This window comes from Pan paniscus, chromosome 3 (assembly GCF_029289425.2).
Source record: "Pan paniscus chromosome 3, NHGRI_mPanPan1-v2.0_pri, whole genome shotgun sequence".
NCBI lineage: Eukaryota > Metazoa > Chordata > Mammalia > Primates > Hominidae > Pan > Pan paniscus.
In genome coordinates this window covers 15,840,261-15,860,567 of record NC_073252.2, presented here as the reverse complement: position 1 = coordinate 15,860,567, position 20,307 = coordinate 15,840,261, and the positions used below count along the sequence as shown (strand labels likewise).

Below are 20,307 nucleotides of genomic sequence, written 5' to 3'. Positions count from 1 at the left end.
CTACTGGCCATTCCCCATTTCTAGAATGCCCAGCTTTCCATCTCCATTTTTCAGAATTTTAATTATATTCCAAAGCTTAGATCAAATGTTATCTAAGGATACAGGAAAACAAGAGTATAAAAACGATGGCAGGCCAGGCACAGTGGCTCACGCCAGATATCCCAGCACTTTGGGAGGCCGAGGCAGGTAGAACACTTGAGGTCAGGAGTTTGAGACAAGCCTGGCCAACATGGTGAAACTCCATCTTTACCAAAAATACAAAAATTAGCCAGGTGTGGTGGCACACGCCTGTGGTCCCAGCTACTTGGGAGGCTGACGCAGGACAATCGCTTGAACCTGGGAGGTGGAGGTTGCAGTGAGCCGAGATGGCGCCACTGCACTCCAGCCTGGACGACAGAACCAGACTCTGTCTCAAAAATGAAAACAAAAAACTATGGCATGGAAAGTACAGCTGAAATAACCGAGCTTGTTTGTTCTGTAAAATAGATGACACAGGAGGGAATGTGTGCCATTTTTGAAGATTTGAAGTATAAGGATTTAAGACAGGGTTTCTCAGCTTGGGCACTATGGTGGTTAAGTATCAACTTGATTGGACTGAAGGATACAAAGTATTGTTCCTGGGTGTGTCTGTGAGTGTGCTGCCAAGGGAGATTAACATTTCAGTCAGTGGACTGGGTGGGCACCCTCAATCTGGGTGGGCACCATCTGATCAGCTGCCAGCATGGCTAGGAGAAGAGTAGGCAGAAGAATGTGGAAGGACTAGACTGGCTGAGACTTCCCCCCTTCATCTTTCTCCCATGCTGGATGCTTCCTGCCCTCAAACATTAGACTCCAAGTTCTTCAGTTTTTGGACTCTTGGACTTACACCAGTAGTTTGCTAGGGGATCTAGGGCCTTCAGCCCAGACTGAAGGCTGCACTGTCAGCTTCCCTACTTTTGAGGTTTTGGGACTCGGATTGGCTTCCTTGCTCCTCAGCTTGCAGATGGCCTGTTGTGGGACTTCACCTTGTGATCGTGTGGTCAGTTCTCCTAATAAACTTCATTTCATATATATATCTATCCTATTAGTCCTGTCCGTTTAGAGAACCCTAATACAGGCACTATAGATATTTGGCCAGATAATTGCTTGCTATGGAGGTCTGTCCTGTGCATTGTAGGATGTTCAGCAGCATCCCTAGCATCTGCACACTAGATGTCAGTGGCAGTACCAACTCTTACTAGTTGTGAGAGCCAAAAATGTCTTTAGACATGACCAAATGTGGGTACACTTGAGAGCACGCACTTTGGAGTCAAACTTTTTAAATGACAGAAGTAATAAAGTCATTCTCCAAAATGTACTGAAACATAGAAACAAAAAAGTTCAATAGTTTTCTCTGCTTTTACCAACCTCATTTCCCAGGCATAAGCAATGATAGTATATTGAAAGCCAGTACAAGTTGAATCCCACCTCTATTGTAAACTTTGTGATTTGAGCAAGTTACTTAACCTCTCTAGGCTTCTGTTTCTCCATTTATAACATGAGGATGACAATGCCAATTGTGTTGTGAGGTTTAATTGAGGTGATGTATAAACTACCCGGCAATAACATAAAATATGCACCTAATAAATATTGTTATTAATATTATTATTGTTGAATCAGGTTTCTACTTGTTATGTGTGGCTCCAGAGAATTGAACCAGGACCTAAGAATAGGAATTACAGGGAAGTATATAGATTATGGCACAGTTCAAGGAAAACTTTTATGACAGAGCTATTGGGAAGAGAGCAAACTGCCTCAGAAGGTAGTGGGTTTTAGAGACACCCACACAGAGCACAGATATTACCAGAATATAGTGAAGGAAATTCACTTGTCAAGGAGTTTAGAGTAATTATTTGTGAATACCTTCCCAAATGTGAAATTTAGCAATGCCAAACAACTATCACAGGCAGTGTGATTTGCAAAATAATGTGCTCTTGAATTTTTTTTTCCATTTAAAATCTATTCAGAGAGGGAAATGTAAATTATTTTGACAAACATGTCACTGCATAACCTGTAGCTAATCCCTTTTGCCTAGGGAAGATTGCATTTCCAACTGATTCTTGGGATACCAACCAATTCAAGCCTCTCAGACTTGAGTTTTGGTCTTTTTTTTTTTTTGGTTTAAACGGAGTCTCGCTCTGTTGCCCAGGCTGGAGTGCAGTGGTGCGATCTCAGCTCACTGCAAGCTCCGCCTCCTGGGTTCACGCCATTGGTCTTGGTTTTAATGGAGAGTCTGTGGTCCAGACAGCATTTACCCTGTGTGGACATTACAGTGATTCAAAGCCTCCTGTTGCCATAGACTTAATACTGGGACTTCAAAGCGATTTCAGAACCTTTAACTGTCCTAGATTACAGCTACTAAGTCATTCAAGAGTTGTCAACTTAATGGATCCCCTTAATCAAACCATTAACTCTGAAGAAGGGTGTCTTTGTTAAGCGTGTCTCTGCATTTTTCATATTTTAAATAGTGAGGACTTGTAGAAATATTAATGGAAAGCACTTGATTGAATGGGCTTTCAACTGCCCTGATTGTTTTCTTCAAGTTACTTTCAGGCATCTATCCATTCCACCTTTGTTGTTTTGACAAGTTTCCACTTTATCCCACCTTATTCTTTACCTTTATTTAATATTTAAAAAATTATCAGATTTGCACAGTCATACATTAACTACTAATTGTAAGGAACATAGATACTTAAGGCAAATATGACAGAAGATCAGTGGCTTTAGAGGTTTCTTTTGAGCCTTCTATGGGCTTTGCATATATATTCTTCCAGTGTTGAGGATGTATCGCACAAAGAAAGTTTTTTTGTTTGTTTTTGTTTTTGTTTTTTCTGACATGGAGTCTCGCCCTCTCACCCAGGCTGGAGTGCAATGGCGCGATCTTGGCTCACTGCAACCTCTGCCTCCCTGGTTCAAGCAATTCTCCTGCCTCAGCCTCCCTGGTTCAAGCGATTCTCCTGCCTCAGCCTCCCGAGTAGCTGGGATTACAGGTGTGCACCACCACGCCCGGCTAATTTTTTGTATCTTTAGTAGAGATGGGGTTTCACCATGTTGGCCAGGCTCATCTCCAACTCCTGACCTCAGATGATGTGCCCTCCTTGGCCTCCCAAAGTGCTGGGATTACAGGCATGAGCCACCGCGCCTGGCCCACAAAGAACGTTTTAATAGGAAAAATGGATAGAGAAATTCCCTGCTCTCATGGACCTCTAACTTTAGATACTTACCCTTGCTTGGAAATATATTGTGCTAAATGGAATTTTCACACATCCCAGCCAGTGTCTCTCAATACGAGTATGGATTCCACTTCCTCTTTCACGGTCATCCTAAAGGAAGGGTGGGAAGTAATAATTGCTTAAGAACTCCAGAAACTCATTTAATTAATCTGGCAGCAGGAAAGAAGCAAGATTTTAGCTGAAAGCATGTGAACTTACATTAGACAGACCTAATCAAATTCTGGTACAGATACATAATGGTTTTGTGGCCCTAGGAAAGTCATTTGACCTCTCTGAACCTCAGTTTTCTCATCAATAAACTAGAGATTTAACAATCTATAGGATTATTTAGAATTAAATCAGACAATGTGCGTAAAGCACCTAGTACAATTCCTGGCACAGTGCAGACGCTCAAGTGAAAATAAAAAAACTAGCTCCTTCTCCCTCTCCCCTGTCCCCGTTGATACATGTCAAGTTTCAAATATTTCAAACACAAGAAAGATGGAAAATGTTACCAGAGGCGTTTGAACCAAAGCGACTCCATCTTGAGTGAGGGCTAGGAAACATGAGGCTGGGACTTGCTGGGCTGCATTCCCAGAAAGTTAGGCATTCCTGGCCTCTAGATGTTTACAGTTAAGGGAACAGACTGATAATATTTACTAAACAGACCCAGACTTAGGAGTGTCCTGATATCCCGATATCTTGAGAACAGAGGCATTCCTAATTTTGCTTTAAATATAATAAATAGATTCTTGCAAAATACAGTAATTTAGAAAACGAATCCTTTATCACAAACTCTTGTAGCAGAGCACATCTTCCCATGATCTTTTTTTATCCTATATCTAAACAAGCATTGTACCTAGGGTAAACGCATTCTTCCTCTTACTTTCGAGAACACCCTATTCTGTCTATGGAGTGGCTATTCTTTCACCACTTTACTTTCCTAATAAACTCGCTTTTGCTTTGCACTGTGGACTCGCTCTGAATTCTTTCTTGTGTGATATCCAAGAAAGAATCTAGATCGGGACCCCTTTCTGGTAACAATGTGATTGGAACTTATGTAGTGGGTAGAGGATATGAAAGTGAATACAAGTGTCTTTCTTAAAACTGAGAACTTACCTCTAAGACATCATGCAGTACTTCATCAAAAATGTTAATGAACACAACATCTTTCACTGACTGCAGACTGGCTGTGCTATAATCTCCATTAGGAGCCCTGCAAGACAGTACATGACCAGGGACTGTGAAAATAGGCAACATAGAAATTATGAGCATTCAAATGTCAGCATTTGAAAAATACCCAAATATGAGCACAGATGTTAGAATTAAAAGCATTGCTTTCATTTCTAGGATTTCTCTTGTACAGGGATACTATAATACCTACATTCAAATGGACAGAGCATTAGATTAGAGACTCTATGCAGAGACAAACCCTCTGCTGGCTTGTCCTGGTGAGTCTCATATTCCCCCACACCCTTGTGGTAAGCTTTTCAAGGAGGCAGCTTGCCAGGACTGAGCTAGCTTCGCGGACAGGCTACAAGGTTTCCAGCTGACACTGGAGCTAGTATATGGACTTCCTAAGCAATGGGCCCCTGAAGGGTGCTTCTCCAGCAAAACCACTCTCCAGTGATAAACCTCCTACTGGCTGGTTGGTCTAATGGTCCCTGCCTCACACTTACCTTTTCTGTATATAAGTAAAGCAATACAGGGGTAAGGTCTCCTGTAACATAACCCACTCTGAGTCTAGCTAAGCCTGGAGCAACCGTGCCTCTGCATGGCAGGGCTCGTGTCTGGGGTAATAGGTGTATTTTGTTGAACATTTGACTTTATGTTTTCTTGTTCTTTTTGCTTGTTCTGTGCATAATAGTGGTAGCTGTTACCTTCTTCTGACTTAACTACTTCTTATTTATGTATTTATTTTGAGACAGAGTCTCGCTCTCACTAAGGTTGGAGTGCAGTGGCGTGATCTTGACTCACTGCAACTTCCACCTCCCGGGTTCAAGTAATTCTCCTGCCTCAGCCTCCAAGTAGCTGGGATTACAGGCATGTGCCCTGGCCTCAAGTGATCTGCCCGCCTTGGCCTCCCAAAGTGCTGGGATTACAGGCGTGAGCCACCATGCTCGGCCTGACTTAAGTAGTTCTAATCCTTGCTCTGTCTCTAATTTACTGTGTGGCTTTAAGTAAGTCACCTTCCCTTTTTGGGTTTTCGTTTCTTCTCCATAAAGGTAGAGGTTGGACTAGATAATCTCCAAGGTTGCTTCAAGTACTGAAATAATAAGAACCATTTAAATATCTAAAATCCTTTGACCAAACTTCTGAAATGCCTATTTATTTCTGGTGAGGAAGAAAGTATGATTTATGGGAACTAAGGAGTTTCAGATTTACTTGAGGGGACATGAGGAAGAAAGGAAAGCAGTGTAGGTCATTGGGGTCAAGGGAATGAAAAACTTTGGGCTTTAAGAAGCCAGAGCCTGGAGGAGCATAGGATGTCCCAACAATGAATCTGGGGTTTTAAAAGTTGGACATTTTTCCATTTTTATTCTTGAAGGGAGTCAGCTGTGGTACAAGAGGAAAAGCATGGGACTTGGCGTCAGGACACCTGGATCTTGTTGCCGCTCACTAGCTACAAAATCCTTCACCTTAGCCGTTTCTCATGAGCCTGCTTTCTTCACATTTCTTCAAAATGTCCTATAGTTCTTTAAAGAGGAAAATATGCTTACCTAAATGGAAGTTCTAGTTCTTCATTCCAGCTAGGGTTTGGTCCTTCAGCCGTAGTCGTATGGCAAACTGTTCGTTGAAAAGAGACTTCTACAAAGGGACGTACTAAAACCTTAAAATCAAGAGCAAATTCTGAGTTCCCAATGGTTAGTCAAATTATTTTATACTTAGCAAAAATAGAGTATATTTACTAAGTAGTATGTTTCCAAAGAAAATGAAGCAGAGAGCAGACTACCCATGAAGTTTACAGGCATTTCTTACAAACGTAAGGGGCAAGGTGGGAAGCTGAAGTCCAGCATCTCTCACCTGGCTGAGGGGGTAGTCAGCATTGTGGGTTGGGCTGTACGTGCTTGGGGAAGCAGCATGCTTTTCACTGAACATCCTTGAAGACCTCGACGGCTGCTGGAATTTGCTAGGAAGGAAAATGTATGAAGGAAATTAATGATAGAGGAAGTCTAATTATATATTGAGAAGTCAATTATTTATTTATTGAGATAGGGTCTCACTCTGTCACCCAAGCTGAAGTGCAGTGGCATGATCTCGGCTGGTGCAATCTCAGCTCACTGCAACCTCTGTCTCCCAAGCTCAGGTGATCCTCCCACCTCAGCCTCCCAAGTAGCTGGGACTACAGGTGTGAGTCACCACACCTAGCTAATTTTTGTATTTTTAGTAAAGATGTGGTTTTGCCATGTTGCTAAGGCTGGTCTCAAACTTCTGAGCTCAAGTAATCTGCCCACTTTGGCCTCCCAAAGTGCTGGAATCACAGGCATGAGTTACTGCACCTAGCCTTATTTTTATTTTTTAAAAAAATTTTGAGATAGAGTCTTGCTCTGTTGCCCAGGCTGGAGTGCAGTGGCATGATTATGGCTCACTCCAGCCTCAACCTCCCAGGCTCAAGTGATCCTCCCACTTCAGCCTCCTGAGTAGCTGGGACTACAAACACACTCCACCATGCCCAGCTAATTTTTAAAATTTTTTGTAGGGACCAGAGGTCTCAGTATGTTGCTCAGGGTGGTCTTGAACTCCTGCGTTCAAGTGATCCTCCTGTCTTGGGTTCCCAAAGTGCTGATATTGCAGGTGTGAGCCACCATGCCCAGCTTGAGAAGATGCTTTTTTCCAAAGATGTATGGCCCTTGTGGCTGTGGTGACAAACATTCTCCCTTAAGCTTGTTGACATTGCAGAAGGCTTTAGTATGCTCTGGTCCCCACAGAGTCACCTAGAGATTGCTAGAGCCTTCCCCAACTTCCATGCCCAGGCCTGTGTGCTGAGAACAAAGGAAAATGTCTCCTTTCTCCTCCCTTCTAGGGGGCGCCTGAATGGGGGACCTGCCTTTCCCTCCATAGATGAGAGCCTCAATCCCTCACAGATAGGAGATCCTGAGCTTCCTGACCAGCCTGCCCCATCTCCATCCAGTCCAGGTTTTCCCCACTGTCTGTTCTTTGTACCTGCACTCTCCAATAACCCCAAGCTACACATGTCAGGCAAGGAATCTCCTGGGGCCTGCCAAGCCTCACCAGGAAAGGGAGGTGCAGGGATTCCTAGCTTGAGTTAGGATCAGCGAGTCTTATCCTCTTCTCCCTTCTCAACTGCTGTTCTTAAAGGAACAAATGAAGATCACATCCAGAGAGTCTCTTCCAGATACCTCCACTATCACCCTAACAACATACTTGCATATTTGTATTGAACCTTATGGTTTGCCAAGTATTTCACATTCATCACTGGGCAAAATACAAATAGTCTCTTTCTATAGACTATCACCTTTCACAGCTAAGGTTTCAGACAAAGGTAATTGGAACATTTAATGCAACAGGTACCATAGAAAAGCTCTTTTCTATTTGGAAAACCATCAGTTACTTTATTAAACAAACACTTGTGGCTGGATGCAATGGTTCATGCCTGTATTCCCAGCACTTTGGGAGGCCAAAGTGGGAGAATCGCTTGAGCCCAGGAGTTCAAGACCAGCCTGGTCAACAGAATGAGACCCCATCTCTAAAAAAATAATAAAACAAATTAGCTGGGCTTGGTGGTGTGTACCTGTAGTCTTAGCTACTTGGGAGGTTGAGGGAGGAGGATCTCTTGAGCCCAGGATTTCCAAGTCTGCAGTAAGCTGTGATTACACCACTGCACTCCAGCCTGGGGGACACAGCAAGACCCTGGGTCTAAGAAGTAAAATTAAAAAACCCCCAAAAACCCATTGGTTTAGTACCTATATTTTAGGCCCCATGTTAGACTTTGGGCTTTTAAGATGAAGATAACACTTCACTGCAGACTAGACTGGAAGGCAGACACATAAACAAATCATCTCAATAAAGTGAGATAGGTATTAGACTAGAGGGACGGTCAGAGGCTGTATTAGAACAGTGAGGGAGGCAAAAAAAAAGAAACAAACAAAAACCCTATGTGGATGAGTGCAAAGGTAAATGGTGAAGACTTGGGCAGGCTTAATGGAACAGTTGATGTCTGAGCTGTCTCGATGTATCTGCATTGAATGTGTAGCATGTAGGATCAATTGTGCTCCCTTAATTTAGTTGAATAAAATGATTTAACACTTAAAAATAGTCTATGGAGGTGAAAATTACAAGAAGCACCTATATGTTCTTTAAAAAATAGTTTTTCACCCCAGTTGAGCTTTGAGGCAATCAGGGTGAAAGGGTAGGCTGTGAGCTCAGGAAAGCAATGCCACAGCAGATTCAAGAGCTTATATGGACATTTACAAGTAACAAAACATTAGGAATAGTTGATGATGGTAGATGCTCTCTAATAGGTTAAAGAATTAGTTAAAAAATGAAAAGACACACATACACACAAATATGTAGGAGCCGGGTGCAGTGGCTCATGCCTATAATCCCAGCACTTTGGGAGGCAGAGGCAGGAGGATCGCTTGAGGCCAGGAGTCCGAGACCAGCCTGGGCAAAATGGGGACACCCTGTCTCTACAAAAAATAAAAAATTAGCCTTGCGTGGTGGGGCACACCTGTAGTCCCAACTACTTGGGAAGCTGAGATGGGAGGATCACTTGAGCCCAGAAGGTCGAGGTTGCAGTGAGCTGTGATAGCACCACTGTACTCAGCCTGGGCAACAGAGTGAGACCCTGTTTCAAAATAAAAAATGTAAGGCAAAATAATGGGGTGAGAGGAAGGAGAGAGACAGAACTAAATTAAAGGGGAAGAACCTAGGGAGAAAAGACACCAAGGGCTGGAACAGTGCTCTTCCAAGGAAACAGTTAGGGCTGAATGACCTTAGCCAAGCCACTTATACTCTCTTTACTTCCATTTCCCCTTTTGTGAAGTGGAGATAGTAATAGCAGTAACAGTTAAATGAAATCTTATATGTGAACCTGCCTACCATGGTGCTTGAAACATGGTGAATGCACAGTAAGTGCTATTTTCTCCCATTACACTGGTAAGGGCACCACCAAAAAGAAGTTTCAGGCCAGGTGCATTGGCTCACACCGGTAATCCCAGCACTTTGAGAGGCTGAGGCAGGAGGATCACTTGAGGCCAGGAGTTCCAGACCAGCCTGGGCAACATAGCAGGACCCTGTCTCTACAAAAAAAAAGAAGTTTTAATTTTTGGTCCTTCCTTCTCTGTTTCCTCAGACTCATCTTCCCAATGGCTGAAGGCTCCCTGTTGCCCCTGGTGTAGTGAATTCTAGTACTCATAACACATTTCTCTGAACAGATGAAAGGGAAGCCACGTTTTTATGTTCACAGCACATATGTTTCAGAACCTTGGACAGACACCTTTTGTGAATCTCCCCAGCTCATACCCACTTCTCTGAGATCTGTTCCTATCTTTGGGACTGGTGCTTCTGACCCTGTCTCTCTGGCTATCAGCGATTAGACCTTGGATCAACACCTGACCAAGTTAGCACCTTCAGACTTCTCTGGAGAAAATGACGCTTAATTGGTGGTAATTTAGCTGCATGGGCCACTTCCATCACATGGAGAAAAATGAAGCAAACTCAGAGTGAGGCAAGTGAGAGACCATGGGGCCTCAGGAGAACTATCTTATCCCTGCAGTCTCCCTTGTAATTCAGCTATACCTCTTGTCCTTGTCCTGAGTTATTTGAGATGTTCTTAATAAATCCCCCCTTTAGCCTGAATTGATGGAATTGGAATGTATTACTTGCAAACAGTAGGGCCTTGGCTTTGCAAGAACCCTCAGTCCCCTGCTGAACAATAACCACGTTAAGAATGAGAGTGAGTATGCTGTAAAGGAGCGACTGACTTGGCTGGGATGCTGCACACTGCATCTCGGGCTGTTGGGAGGGCTCTCACCTCACTGCCGGCTTCCTCACTGGAATGTCGTAAGCTCGGACAATGTTCACCAGCAGCTTTATGTCTCCATCAGACAGGTTTTGGGCTGTCACCTTCTTCCGACCTTTTCTCCTTGGCCGCAGTGGTCGCTTTTGTTCTGCCAGCTTGAAAAGGCTTAGGCCCAAAATGCTAATGATTACAGAACAGGATCAGGACTCTAAGAAAAAGAAAGGTCTGCAAAATTGTGAGATGACTTCCCGAACTCTGCCCCATGGTCCTGCACACGCCCCTGAAAAACTCCTTGTCCTTTGAAGGTGGGTGGAAATAGTCTAGAAATTCTCCCAAATGGGAGAGATCCTATTGCATGGATTGTTAAAACTTATTCTAGCTGCTGCTTATCCGAGGAAGAAAAGCCATGCTCTGGCCCCTACATTTCCTGCCTTATCTCTACCTTGCTCACCCACCAGTTCCTCAAACATGCCTATGGTCTCCCACCCTTCACATTTGCTTGGGCCAGTCCTGCAGAGGGAATGCCTCCCTGCATCTTCCTTGTCTGCCTAGTTGGTTGCAGTTTTACCCATCCCTTGGGGCCAGTGTCCACCTCCCCCAGAGACTCAGCTACTCCAGCTGGAAGGGTTACTCTCTCTTCCAAACCTCTTGAGCTCCTATTAGCCTGCTCCCTTCACATGACAGTGGGTGTGTACAGCTGCTTAGGCAGTTCCTGGGTTATCTCTTTCACTCTGGAGTTAGAACTGGGTGTGAATCCTGGCTCCACTCTTTGCCCTTGGGCAAATTATTTCACCTCTTTAAGTCTCTGTTTCATCATCTGTAAAATGTGGATAATGATACCTACTTCTTTGGATTGTTGAAGGGATGGAATAAGGAAGTGTGTGTAAAGCACCCTGACACTGCTCTAGCGTTTAGTAGATGTCCTAAAATGGTAACTATTGGGTTGATGCCAGTGATTAAGGTGGAAGAAGAGGAGGAGGTATAGGGAGGAGGAAGGGGTTAGGGGAGAAGCAGGAGGCTCCTTCTCTCATGTCTCTACCTTTCACGGAGATGATATGCAAGATACACTTCCTGGAAGATGAAAGCAACAGAGTCAGTGAATCATAGGAGAAAGGTTCATGGACCAAATAAATTCTGGCCCAGAAACTAAACAGAAACAAAGATGTGACTGTATCTGGAAGCTGATGTTAATGGCTGTGTGAAACAGCCAAAGAACAAAGCCAGCTCTGCAGAGCTGGCCACAGGCTATAATGCACATGGTTCTCTGCTTCCTTCCTGAGGATCAGAGCTGGCTAAGTGACCTCTTGACTGGAGCCCCTCTTTGCAAGAGGCACATGCCAGCTGAGGCTGAGGTCTCTGCAGCTCCTGTCTAGGCACTGCTGACAGCTCCTATAAGGAAACCCAAGGAAGTTCCAGGCTTCCAGGAGCTGTTGTTCCTGTTTATTCTCCAAGGTTTTACACAAAATAGCTACCATTTATAAGCACCTCCTATGTATTGAGAAGAGTGCTGGGTGCCTTACATATAACATTTCTAATCTTTACACATATAATATTTACCCCGTATTTCAGATGAAGAAATTAGAGGCTACGAGAGGTGTTATGATTTGCTGAAGGTTCCTTAAGTAGTAGGAGGGAGAGCAGGGGTTCAAACACAGGTCACTGTGACTATATAGCTCATGTTTTTAATCACTCTGCCAGGACACCTACCTAACCCAAACTAGGGGGCCTCAGAGACAGAACTTTGTTAGAGGTCCTAACATGACAACACTCTTCCATTGTCAATGCTTCCTCCCTCCCCTGGAGGTAAGTCCTCCCTGAGACTTTGATGCCTCCATAGCAGTCAGCATGGGAGCACCATGTCAGCCAGAACCATCAAATACAGAAACATCTTAAAGCCAAGAAGGAACTGAAATTAAAAGAAGAAAGAACATACCCTGAGCCTTCAGAACTTAATGCAGAAAGTAAAGCAGAAAAGAAGGAAAAGAAAAAAAAAAACAATATGAAAAATCATCATCTATTCTAAGTGTAATTTTCATGACTTTGAAAACATTCAATGACTGGACTGTGGGCCTGGAATAGAGAGAGAGGTTTTGCATGGATTTATGTGGGTGTAGCCTCCTTTCTATATGTGGAAAGGGGCTGCTATGGATTGCACATTTTTTTTGTCTCCTTCCCAACTTGATGGTGGAGAGAAAGTACATGCATAGAAAAAACCTTTTTAGGAGACCAAGAGACTTAATCACAGAAAAGGTCATGTGGCCTGCACAAGACCACCAGTACGGGAAATTATCTTTCATCTTTTCTGTATCCACACCCCTAGTTGAAGCCATTTGACAATTATCCAAACTAATGAGGCAATCAAGCAAATACAGTCAATTCCCAATATCTGTGTGAATATCAAATCTTCCCTGCTGTTCTACACTCTCACCAAGCACATGCACCAGCTCTCTGCCCACCAGCTGTGGTGCTGCAACCAGGTTTCCTCGTCCACCCCAGAAGCTTGGGGGTGGGGTCTCAGCCACCTCTACTGCCATGCGACAGGAGAGTAAGGGAATGTCTGGCACTGGGAGACTAGGAAAACAGGAGAAGTACTTGCAGGAGGGAAGTGCTGTCAGGTTTAGTTCAACGGGAATGAGAAAATGGCAAAGGCTAATGAAGTTGATTTGGAAGTAGGGGAGGTGAGATGGGCTTTGTTGGAATGCGATGGGAGAGGCCCTAGGAAGACTTGTTCTAGTAGAAATCCCTCAACTAATGTCATCATCAGGTATTAACCAGGTTTAACACATTATTCCTGGCCCAAATGCATACCATACAATGATTTTTAAAAATCTTATATGATACCTTTCATATAATAGAGTACAAATAATAATTTTTATAAGAAGTGATAATAATGGCTTTGATTATTTTTACCTGATATTGGGAACTTCTTCTTCTACTATCATATCAGCAAGAAGAAAATATTGTTTTGCAATTAAGAAACGATTTATCACTGATTCTCTAACCTGGGGAAAGAAATCAGCTTATTTAAAATGTTATTATTTAAACTTCGTAGTTCACTCTCCACACTCTAAGTTTTTACCCTAATGTCATCTCAGTGTCCCCCCAGTCCTCCAGCCCAACTGTCACTTTCCTCTGCAATGCTGGTCTCCTCTTGCTGTAAACCCTCTAGCTTTCTGTACTAGACTGTAAGCTCCCTAAAGTCAGGGGTTTTCCTGTTTTGCTTACTGCAATATTGGAGTTCCTGGTAAAGTTCCCGGCATATAAGATGGCAAAATTTGCTGAAATAATGAATTAACCATTACAAAAAATAGAGCCAGTCTCAAAACACACATACTTAAGAACTGATTCTTAAGTTATTCCCTTATCCAGAATGATTCACTTCCTAATTCCAGAGGACCTCTGGCTGGGCACGGTAGCTCATGCCTGTAATCCCAGCACTTTGAGAGGCCAAGGTGGGTGGATTGCTTGAGCTCAGGAGTTCGAGACTAGCCTGGGGCACGTGGCAAAACCCCATCTCTACAAAAAATATAAAAATTAGCCAGGCATGGTGGTGTGTACCTGTAGTCCTGGCTATTCGAGAGGCTGAGGTGGGAGGATGGCTTGAGCCCGGGAGGTGGAGGTTAGAGTGAACTGAGATCACACTACACTACTGCACTTCAGCCTGGGCGACAAAGCCAACCAGCCCCCTGTCTCAAATATATAAAAATAAATAAATAAATAAATAACCTCTTAAATAAATAAGTCATTTTTAAAAATAATACATGAGCCACAGGGTGGATAACACTGGATGGGGAAAATGCACTGTAGTCACTGTAGCATTTGTGGCAAGTTAAGTTTATTGAAGGAAGGAAGGAAAGAAGGAAACAAAAAAAGAAGGAAAAAGGACAAACGAAAGGATGTTTCAGCTTTAATTTTTAGTTTTCTAGTGCATAAGGGCAGTTAGTATATGGTTTAAAAACTTTTGTTTTTTTCTGATTACAAAGGTAATCATTGTAACGCAATGCAACATTCAAATATTAGAAAAAACATGACTTAGAAATTGAATCCCTTGTAATCATGACCCATTAAAAGGTAACCGCTGATAATAAACCAGAACATAGCCTGGTTGTTTCATATATTTGAAAGGTGATGATAGTTGTCAATCAATTATATATTTGTGTTTATGAGGAAATTTATGCAAGCTAAGTGGCTTGCATAAGCTCACATAGATATTTAAAAGAGTAGAGGACTTTCCACCTTAGGGTGCTGGCTCTTTTCTCCCTATGAAGACAGTTTTATATGATTTTTCTTACCTGCTGGAGGTACTTGGCTACTATGGCCCTATGGGTGTCTATGTGTTCCTTGGTTTCTATTACATTTCTGTCTCGTAACCGTTTCTCATAGTCCTAAAATTAAAAAGAGGCAATGATTTTAAAGCACTCTCTGGTGCTTTTCTTAAGATCAGGGAATTATTTATCACATATGATTTAAGTTATAACTTGTGGTTTTAAACATTTCTTCCACCTTCTTCCTAACTTTTGGTTCAGAATTGGTCTTTGATACAGTAACCAGGATTCTGAGACAGGTGGCTGAAATGCCTTACTAGTAGAAGAGAATTCTGTATAGTAGTTACAAGTTAAAACGTTAAGTCAGGAAGAAATAGAGGCCACAGAGAAGCTCTTCCAAGCAATTTAGCCAAAGCTCCTGCTTAAGTTTTGCCTTTTCTATTTTAAGGAAAGTTTCAGTTAAAACATTACCATAATCATATAACATCTGGCTGTAGCTGAGCCAGGTCATCTGCTTGGAGGAGAGTGATGCATACATCTGGCTTTGTCTGCTCAGGCCTCTCCCCTTTTCTGTCAACAAAATTATGTGTGTGCCCTGGGAACTGCTGTGTTCTCCTCTAATCCCACTCTCTGGTCACAGTTGAATGCCTGGTAGTGGTACCTAACTCAGGCTCGGGGGACACACCTCTGCTGGCTGAAGATACTAGATGTGAACTTGTATGATGTTGGTGACCATGTGGTCAAGTAGAGAAAACCTGTCTGCAAAGGAGGAGCATGATGCCAACACATCAAAGAAGCCGAGAGAGGATGGAGAAGGGTCCTGGCAGCAGGCCAGGCACAGATGCACTCATGCCATTCACACATTTTTAGATATTTAATGCTATTTTGAGATTTCATCATCCAGTAAACTCCCCTTGGTGCCTAAGGTAGTTCAAAATTGGCTTTTATCTCCTGTGATCAAAGTCCAAACTAATACAGAGAAGAACCAAATAACCAACCATATTCTTCAAGAATAGTTTTGCCATGAAAAATCTTCCTGGTACTAATTCCTGATGGCTCTCCATTTACCTTGTTAAGTATTAATAAAAGTGCATGTGTCTACAGCTCATGAAAGGCAGGGAAAAAGAAAAAAAAGTGCATGCATCTGGTTTGACTGGCCTGCCCCACCTACACAGGCCTGTTACCTGCAGTTCCTCAAAGGCTCCTCCACCCCACACCTGGAGGTGCGATCTGCCCTCCTCTGAGTCTTTGTTCCTCCTGCTGCCCTTGACCAGGATGGATGCCCAGCCCTGTTCCTTTACCTCCTTCCTGCCCCACCCATCCCATGGCTATTCAGATCCTATCCCTCTAGTTTTCCCTGTAGTGCTTTACCAGTGTGCTGAGTACACGACACTTAGTAAATACTGCATTAAAATGGAATTGAATTCCTGACTAAGGCATTCAATAATTAGCCATGTTAATAATTAACTAGCCATATTATTAGCCATATTAACCCCTAAGATATTTTTCAACCCTACAATTCTAATTGTATGCAGTTCAGTTGACTCAGAATCCTGGTTACTGATTAGTTTATATATCATTATATTGAGGCAGAGAGACTATTTAAATGGTGAATTCAAGAAAAAGCATGGAAAGGTTATGTATAAAAGTGAAATAAAAGAGAAACCGCTATTGCTAGTGACAACATAACAAAAACAAAATACATATACAGTAGTATACCTAACAGCACAGCAGGTACTTTATTATTTTATTAACCCCTCTATGGCAGTTTCTTACCTGGAATACCTTTTCCATAATTTCTCGGTCATAGACTGGAACTTGCTTATAATTTCGGAATTCTGGCACCTCTTGGCTTCTAAGATGAAGAAGCCTAAATCGTTTGGATCTATTTAATTCTTGATCTGAAACAAAGTTAAACTCCTGTTGCAGCTGCTCCAGTCTAAAGAAATCAGGGACATAGGATTCACCACTGGTAGCAACCTATAAAAAACGGAAAATGCAAAACTCCAGATGACAGTCAGATCTCATCCAAAGAAACTTGGCACTGAGTGTCAAGGAATATTTAACAGTTTTAGATTAAAAGACTTGAAAGACAAAATACTTTAAAATATAATAATAATGAGTCACATGCTATTATATTCATTTAGTAGCTATAAACAATACCACAAATCATTTTCCAAACAATAAAAATTATATGTTTCACTTTTGGTGTTCATGCTTCCCTAGTAGTGTTATTACGCAAATATACAGACTGAAAAAGAAGAGATTTGTGCCAGACTACAGTGTATTACGAGGTGCCTACTAGAAATAAGATTACCCATATACATATCGTATATAAAATCGAATATATGACTTTTTAATGTCATGCGCATATGCAGATAAAGGCCTCAGAGGCAGCTGGTCAGCTTTACTTGGCTCCACAGCCATGCTTTCTTGTCCCTGAATAGCACCTCACAGCCTTGGTCACTGAGAAAAGTTAGCCAGAGATGGATCCAGCCCAGCCAGCCTCCAAGGCCCCTGTGCATTGTCTCAAGAAGGCCAAGTCCGGCACCTCTGAGAAGCTGAACAGATGTGGACTGCACCTCACCCAGGTGCTGCCTGCCTCTCTGCTTGGTACTTTGCTGGCTGTAACCTCCTCCTGAGCAGAGGAAAAGCCAGTGCCCCAAGATGTGCTGGGGCCTTGCATGGGAAAGGCAATCCTGGTTCATAGCAAGAGACCAGTCAAGAAGGCAATCCCCGTTTTGTTCTTTGATGGGAAAACATATAGTTAAAAAGAAACTAATGAAAGTGACGTGTCTATTGAAATGTGATTTGAAAACTTTACATGGAATAGACTACATTTTAGGTAATATGACCCAATCTTCTGAATATTTCTATTAGGCACACTAAGGTGTATCATGCTGAAGGAGAGTTTATAAAGATAAAAGTCAGAATAAACCAAGGTTTGTTATGGGACTTGGAAAAACTAGAACCCAAATGAAAATGTTCATGCCGGCTACAATTATCCTATTGATAAACACATACTGATAGCCATGATCATAAGGATGTGTTGCTAGGGCTACCCTCTGGATTACCTACTTGTTTATTATGGCTTTGTGTGAATAATGAAGTTGCCAATAAAACCAATTGTATTCGATACCAAGAAAAATAAACTAATGTTCCAATTTATTTGCAAATTCATTGAAGAAAGAATTTTGAATATTATGGTAGATCTGAGCAATTTATCTGGTAAATACTTAAGTGAAACCTAAATGATAACTAATTAATCAACAACAAGAAAACAAAACAAATTTTCCCTAAAATGCCCCATCAGTGCTTTAAGTTGTGATGAAAAAAGCAAGTGTCCTGAAGTCAAATCGACTTATTAGCTGAGTGACCTTAAGCAAATAACGCTGAGTTTTTGAACTCAGCTTCCTCTCTGGAGAAGGGGATATAAAACCTTTAGGAGTTTTACAGAGGTTGGAGGTAGGAGTGACAACAACAACAATATTTACTGCTCACAAATTGTGTGCCCAGATAAAGGGGTTTTGTTTGTTTGTTTGTTTTTGAGATGGGAGTCTCACTCTATTCAGACTGGAGTGCAGTGGCAAGATCACAGCTCACTGAAGCCTCAACCTTGTGGACTCAATTGATCCTCCCACCTCAGCCTCCTTAGTAGCTGGGACTATAGGCATGCGCCACCGTGCCAAGCACATTTTTACATTTTTTGCAGAGATAGGGTTTCGCCATGTTGCCCAGACTGGTTTCGAACTCTTGGGCTCAAGCGATCCTCCTGCCTTGGCCTCCCAAAGTGCTGGAATTACAGGCATGAGCCACCATGCCCGGCCGAGCTAAGAGTTTATCTGCAGCTGTTCATTTCCTCATGACCCCACTATGACAGCAGCACAGGGCTTAGAAGCAGTGAATACTTGCCTGGGTCCCATAGCCAGGCAAGAAGCACAGCTGGAATTCAAACTTGGCATTCAACCCAGCACCCATGTTCTTAAACAGTATTGCATAGGAGAAGATAGTGTAAAGGAAAATTGTGTAAAAGGCCAAGTCAAGAAATGGCATGTGTGCCTCCTGCTACATACCGAGATAAGCTGCATCAAAGGGGCATTGTTGGGGTCATTTGGGTCGAGCTTGGACTCTGCTGCCCACTTGGCCAATTTTTTCATGTCTGTCAGTCCTGATGTGCCAATAGATGAGATGGCATCTGCTTTCTTCAAAGCACTGAAAAGAACAGTTGATTCCATGAGACTGACTTGACCACAGAACAGTTTGCATCAGGACCTCAAATTCTAGAGACAGCATGACTTGAGGAAGCTATTATCCTCCATGAGAGAAAATGTTATCATAAGGAAGGATTTTGTCATTTTTCTTTACATGATGATGGCTATTAAACACAAGGACAATAAAGAAACAGGAATGGAAGGACTGCAGATACGACTAATTCCTACAACTCTGTCCAGTGCATAAAAGTGCCCCTCGGTCCCTGGATTCTGGCCAGTGAAGAGGGGCCTCTGTATCTGGTGCTGGAAGCCCACAAAGCCTCACATCCCAGGCCACTGGGGCCCACTATAGCTGAGGACAAACCAAAAGAAAAAGAAACAAAACCAACTCTTTTTTTTGAGACAGTCTTGCTCTGTCGGCCAGGCTAGAGTGCAGTGGTGTGATTTCAGCTCACTGCAACCTCTACTTGCTAGGTTCAAATGATTCTCATGCCTGAGCCACCCAAGTAGCTGGGATTGCAGGCATGCGCCACCATGCCCAGCTAATTTTATTATTTTTTTTAGTAGAGATGGGGTTTTGCCATGTTGGCTAGGCTGGTCTCAAACTCCTGACCTCATGTGATCTGCCTGCCTCGGCCTCCCAAAATAGTGGGATAATGGACGTGAGCCACCGTGCCCAGCCTAAAACCAACTACTAAACAACAAACTTAAGCACCAGCTTTGGACACCTGGAAATCAAAGGAAGCCACAGTAGTCAGCAAGGTTGAGCTGGGGCTTTATTAATAGTCCTGCATATCTTGTTACTCACATTGTGTTTTACCTTCTATTCTGAGGAGTTGAAAGCTTTACTCCCCAGGAGATTTTTCTAGCACTAAATACAAGTGAAATGAATGCAGACTTCTTACATTCAAAGGCATAGTCAGGTCTCCACTGGAAGTGGCTTCTGACTTAGAAAGCAAATAGCAGCATCTCTTGTGGTTTTTATCACATGGACATGTGTGGTCATTATGGGGACTGAAGGCATCAAGGGAACTAAACGAGCCCAATTCTGTTTTTCCACAAGTTGAACACGACAGCCTGTGACTTGGAAAGTGTCTTCTTCATGATCACAATGAATCCTTTTATTTTAGAGATGAGGCAACTGAGGCTTGGAATGGTGAAATGATTGACTGTAGACACATCTACAGGGAAATGACAGAGAGAGGCTCTGACAGAGGAAGACCCAGGCCACGGGCTACCACAATCTAAGCTTCAGGGACAACCATCAAACACAGGGAGGGGCTGGCCTAGGGTGAGGCCCAGAGTGCCTTTCTTCTGTTCTGAGTAGAGACTCAAGGATATAGCAATCAAGGGAGGAGGCTGGAGAATGGGGACTTTCATGTAAACAGCAGATCCTACACCAATCATCATTAGCAACAAACCTTTACTAAGGGCAAAATATATACAACTGTGATGCTGTGCATCTCCCCCATCTGTAAAATAGGGGAGAGAATACCTCCTAGAGTTACTGTGAAGATTAAGTTCTTTTCACTGTATCGAATACCGATAAACACTTAATATTTCTTAGGCTATTAATATTTTAATTTTTTGGACTAGAGGTTATTATAAAACATTTT

General features: G+C 42.7%; 1 protein-coding gene across 3 annotated transcripts in view; it reads right to left on the bottom strand.

The window, feature by feature from the left end:
- CC2D2A (coiled-coil and C2 domain containing 2A) overlaps nucleotides 1–20,307 on the bottom strand; it is a 143,228-nt gene that overhangs the window by 27,869 nt on the left and 95,052 nt on the right. For all 3 annotated transcript variants that reach the window (XR_010111923.1, XM_055111204.3, XM_008952124.5), the window contains exons 20-28: nucleotides 18,554–18,692; nucleotides 16,257–16,460; nucleotides 14,508–14,600; nucleotides 13,126–13,217; nucleotides 10,228–10,395; nucleotides 6,255–6,360; nucleotides 5,951–6,060; nucleotides 4,350–4,446; nucleotides 3,243–3,341 (exon numbers count right to left, since the gene is read on the bottom strand). Coding sequence is in view for 2 of the 3 variants with exons in the window: in XM_055111204.3 (XP_054967179.1) it covers nucleotides 3,243–3,341; nucleotides 4,350–4,446; nucleotides 5,951–6,060; nucleotides 6,255–6,360; nucleotides 10,228–10,395; nucleotides 13,126–13,217; nucleotides 14,508–14,600; nucleotides 16,257–16,460; nucleotides 18,554–18,692 (1,108 nt within the window). In the remaining variant the exon portion in view is untranslated. The remainder of the gene's footprint in view (nucleotides 1–3,242; nucleotides 3,342–4,349; nucleotides 4,447–5,950; nucleotides 6,061–6,254; nucleotides 6,361–10,227; nucleotides 10,396–13,125; nucleotides 13,218–14,507; nucleotides 14,601–16,256; nucleotides 16,461–18,553; nucleotides 18,693–20,307) is intronic.